Raw genomic sequence first — 4273 nt, forward strand, 5'->3', positions numbered from 1 at the left:
CATCATCGCCTTGCAGCAGACGTCTATGGAACTTTCCATACAGTAAAATTTAACGAATGCTTTAACGGTGACAGACGGTTTGGTGCAACTGACCCTAAAGCCACCGCCACACATAAAGCGTTTTGATAGCGTAGAGCGTAGCGTTAGCGGAGCCGCAATGATAGCGGTGCGCCGGCGGAACGCTGCCGCTGCAATCCGCGCGCATTCCACCGCAATCCGCGCTCGTTAGTTCCCGCCGGCGTCCGCTGGGCGCAACGCCAGCCTTCGTCCGGCGCACCGCTATCGTTGCGCTCCGCTAACGCTCTGCTACCGCTTCGTCTACGCTATCAAAACGCGCATGTGTGGCCGAGCTTTAAATGTTTCGATTTTGTTGTTAGGTGAAAACTACGGCGCCGTACGACTCGGGGCGGCGGATGCTCGACTTGATGGACATGGCCATCTTCGACTTTCTCACCGGCAATATGGACCGGCATCACTATGAAACTTTCAAGTTCGTATCTTTAAAGTAACTTTTTTTTTTTAACATAAGGTTTTTCTTTTATTTACGTATTTTTTTAACATAATAAAATAAAAACTTAACGCGCGCGAAATATCAGGATAAGCGCATGTGTCGAGAAGCAAACAAGTATCGCATTTTTACACTTTAAGAGTGGTTTCACACCACATCAGATCCGAATCTGACGACGAAGATCGGATGTAGTGCGTAAAGTACCTAACCATAATAACATAACCACAAAATTAAAATTTTGAAAAACCCCCAACCGTAAATAGTAGACAGATTTTCATGAAACATGGCTAAGAACACTCCCGACTAACTTAGTTTTCAGACAAAAAAACTAAATCTAAATCGGTTTATCCGTTCGGGAGCTACGATACCACAGACAGACATACAAACAGACACGTCAAACTTATAATACCCTGTTGTTTTTGTGTTGTTCTACGGCTATGACGGATCTTATTTTCACGGATCGGAATCGGGTTCGAATCGAACGTAGTGCGAAACTGCTTTAACTGTGATACATATGGACGATGTGTGGCGTTAACGGAGAAATCGTTCCAGAATGTTCGGGAACGAAACGTTCCCGCTGCACTTGGACCAAGGCCGCGCGTTCGGCAAGGCGTTCCACGACGAGCTCAGCATCCTGGCGCCGCTGCTGCAGTGCTGCCTCGTGCGGCAGACCACGCTCGCCACGCTACTCAAGTAACTATCCGTAATAAGTAACCAAGACTGAACCGTAATACTAAAGCCTTGCCAACCGCTATAACCGCAACGTAACTCGTAGCATAGATTAAATATAAGAAGATCATACCATCCCATAAATTAAAATGCGACCGCCTAAGAACGCGCATACACTACACCACACATAGATGGCGCCACAAAAAATGCCTTGTTGCCATCGATTATTTGTAGATTGGTATTAAGTGTCACTTTCGAACCATAAATCTATGTCATGCTCGTAGGTCCGTTGTCAGAGAGTGGTCTGCAGGGCTTCTACGACGGACTGGGTTTTATAACACCGCTACACCAAGGCTGCCCAATCTATTTTTTTTTTTAATTTACTGGCACTTAGAATGGTGACAGTACAGGAGACCAATCGCATTGTAGCGTTCCACCAAGGCACATCAAATGGAATGTTCAGTCGAAATTATAAAATGATGTTTTGTTGTTAAAGGGCGTAGAAGCTATACCTTCCACTACCGACTGATTATTGTTGTGCTGCCTCTTTAGGGACTTTAGGCCACACTTTTAACGTCATGTTATAGTAGAGAGCACATTTTGCGTTTTATAGGTATGCACCTTGAAGTAGTTATTTAATTTGCATATGTTTCGCTCGAATTTTCACAATTTGTTTTTTTAAATAGTTTGATTGTACCGCGCGTAATCTAATTGCCACATCGTTTTAGCTCTAGCTATGATAAAATTTAATATCCGAAAACAGCGCGTTTATAAAATGTTTCTTTCTCAATGCAATTTTGGAAACATCTGTAAAACTACATGCACGGTTAGTCATGATGTGAAAAATGACTTTATAAATTTTTCTAGTATATCCCAGCATCTCCACCATCTACAGTTCTTGTCAGAGCAAAGTTTGTGAGGTGTAATGGTTCTGTCTACGTACCTACATTTTTTAGCTAACCATCTTTAACAATCTGGACATGTACAAAAAAGCACGGCATAAAAGATTGCACACTTGTGAAAAGAAGTAGAGCTCATCAAACCAAAACATTATTTGTGAACATTATATTCACCTTGCCCAGGTTCCACAACGGCAAGCCGCTTTCATCGTCCCTCCGAGACGCGATGAAGGTGGACCCGGTCTCGCCCGTCCTCTGGGAGCCGCACATGGCCGCCCTAGACCGGCGGACCGCCATCATTCTCGACGCCATCCGCAAGTGCGTCCAGAAATCCGAAGCCCCCGTCGACAACAACGATGTCAACGACTTTGTATGACCGTTAGACCCACCTATGTGATGGAACTATGTGTGATAAAGCTACGGTCTAAGGTAAACACTACCCCGGACTTAGACTTAAGATTTTAGTGCCAAAGAGTATCCAAATGACATTGGGTGAACGTTTGAAGTCATTCCACTGACTCTGTAAGAAGCCATTGTACAAGCCAAAAAATGCCGTTTTCGCAATGACCAAATAGGTTTTACAATTGGAATCAGTATTGATTTGTAGAAGTTTTCTGTATTTATTTTAATGGAACTAAATTATTGATAGGCATGTTTGTGATGGCTTGATTGTGCTGGTTCAGGGGTCCCAGAGAGGGAGATCATCCTTGAGTGCCACAATTTTATGGATGTGATAGTAGTTAGAACATGGCTCGTTTTAAATAAAAGATTCTCAGGTAGAATTCAATGGAGATTTTTGCGCCACACTAATTTAATGGGGTGATTATGGTAATACAATGCGCTGTACATAATAATAGTGAAATGCAATAGTTTAAGTTTAGTTTTCGTTTTAGATTATTTTGCTATATTTAGCTGTCGTAATTTAATAGCTAAAAGCTCAAGAAGACAGACATATCATGGTGGCGGAGGGAGCTTCGTGTGATAACATGCGGATTGAGTTGAGATGTTTTGATAAGATTGACTTTAGTATATAAGAGGCTAAATGCTAATTTGAAAAATGTTCCCTATTTATTGGTTAAATTTTTATTGTTTCTACGCATTTTATGATTTGTTCCTTTTTGTTATTTAGTTCTGCTTCTTAATTTGTTTAAGTGTGTACTTTAATCAAAACATTAAAATTATAAATACTGAGCTAATATTCATTTGGGTAGATCTCGAAGCGGCAAAGAGGAGCATTCCATTTGGTAACATGATTTCTTTAGGGTTTGTTGCAAACCTTTGTAAGTTTTGTCCGAAAACTGAAATGGTATGCTTTGACATACATATTAATTTGGCTCCTATTTGCCGCATTTTACCTACTTAAAATAATTATGTTATGTGTAACTTGTGTAAGTGTAACTATAGTCTAGAGTCAACCAATGCAAAGTGTTTTTCTTTGATGTATGTTCGTTGTGACCGGCAGCTTTATTTTAAGAACTTCAGATACCATTCCTGTTAATTAAGAACTGTAAAAGACAAATCAGTGTATTTCATTTAAAGTGCAAAGTGTAATAAATTGAAGACTATTGCGTGAATTTCAACAAGTTCCTGTCTCGGAAATTTGGCATCACGACAGAGTAAGTGTATGTAGGTACTTACGTTTAAAACTTGTTCGGTTTTGTTTTGCATAATTTCATAGATAGCGACATCTAAGTCAGAAGGAGTACCGTGAATACCGTAGTTCGTAAATTGCGGACATCTTTCGCTCTTGCTCTAATTACGCTTCAATTTGAGTAAAGAGAAAGATGCCCGCAGTTCGCAAACTTTGGTTTTAGTGGTTGGGTTTTTGTTATATCAATTCAGTGATAAGAAAAGTGTTAGTAAAATATATTTAAATATGATTAAATAAATCGTGGTATCGTAATGCTTACTTCGTACATGTGAAAAGTGAGCAGTCGTTAAAGATGTATTTGTATTTATTAAATTAATATGTGCTGCTGTGTTAGTTAAGTGCTACTTATTGTTGTAAAGAGGATGGATGTATGTCATATATAAGAGAAGTCGACTTGCCAAAGATGTACCTACAATGTTATAAGATGTAAAATTAAGTAGGTATGGAAACATGAATACTGTTTTCGAAGCGTGTTTCTGTTGATCGTTTATAAATTAAAAATGAAATGATTTATTTTATTTGTTATTTTTCTTTATTGGGGAAAAA

At 39.7% G+C, this 4273-nt stretch overlaps 1 protein-coding gene across 1 annotated transcript; it reads left to right on the forward strand.

The window, feature by feature from the left end:
- Window positions 1-371: 371 nt before the first annotated feature.
- On the forward strand, window positions 372-2619 carry LOC125233264 (extracellular serine/threonine protein CG31145-like). The gene is made up of 3 exons (XM_048139203.1): window positions 372-490; window positions 1061-1201; window positions 2260-2619. The coding sequence occupies exons 1-3, from the start codon at window positions 414-416 to the stop codon at window positions 2450-2452; spliced, it is 411 nt and encodes a 136-aa protein (XP_047995160.1). The 5' UTR covers window positions 372-413; the 3' UTR covers window positions 2453-2619.
- The last annotated feature ends 1654 nt before the right edge of the window (window positions 2620-4273 follow it).

This window comes from Leguminivora glycinivorella, chromosome 14 (genome assembly GCF_023078275.1).
Source record: "Leguminivora glycinivorella isolate SPB_JAAS2020 chromosome 14, LegGlyc_1.1, whole genome shotgun sequence".
Lineage (NCBI taxonomy): Eukaryota > Metazoa > Arthropoda > Insecta > Lepidoptera > Tortricidae > Leguminivora > Leguminivora glycinivorella.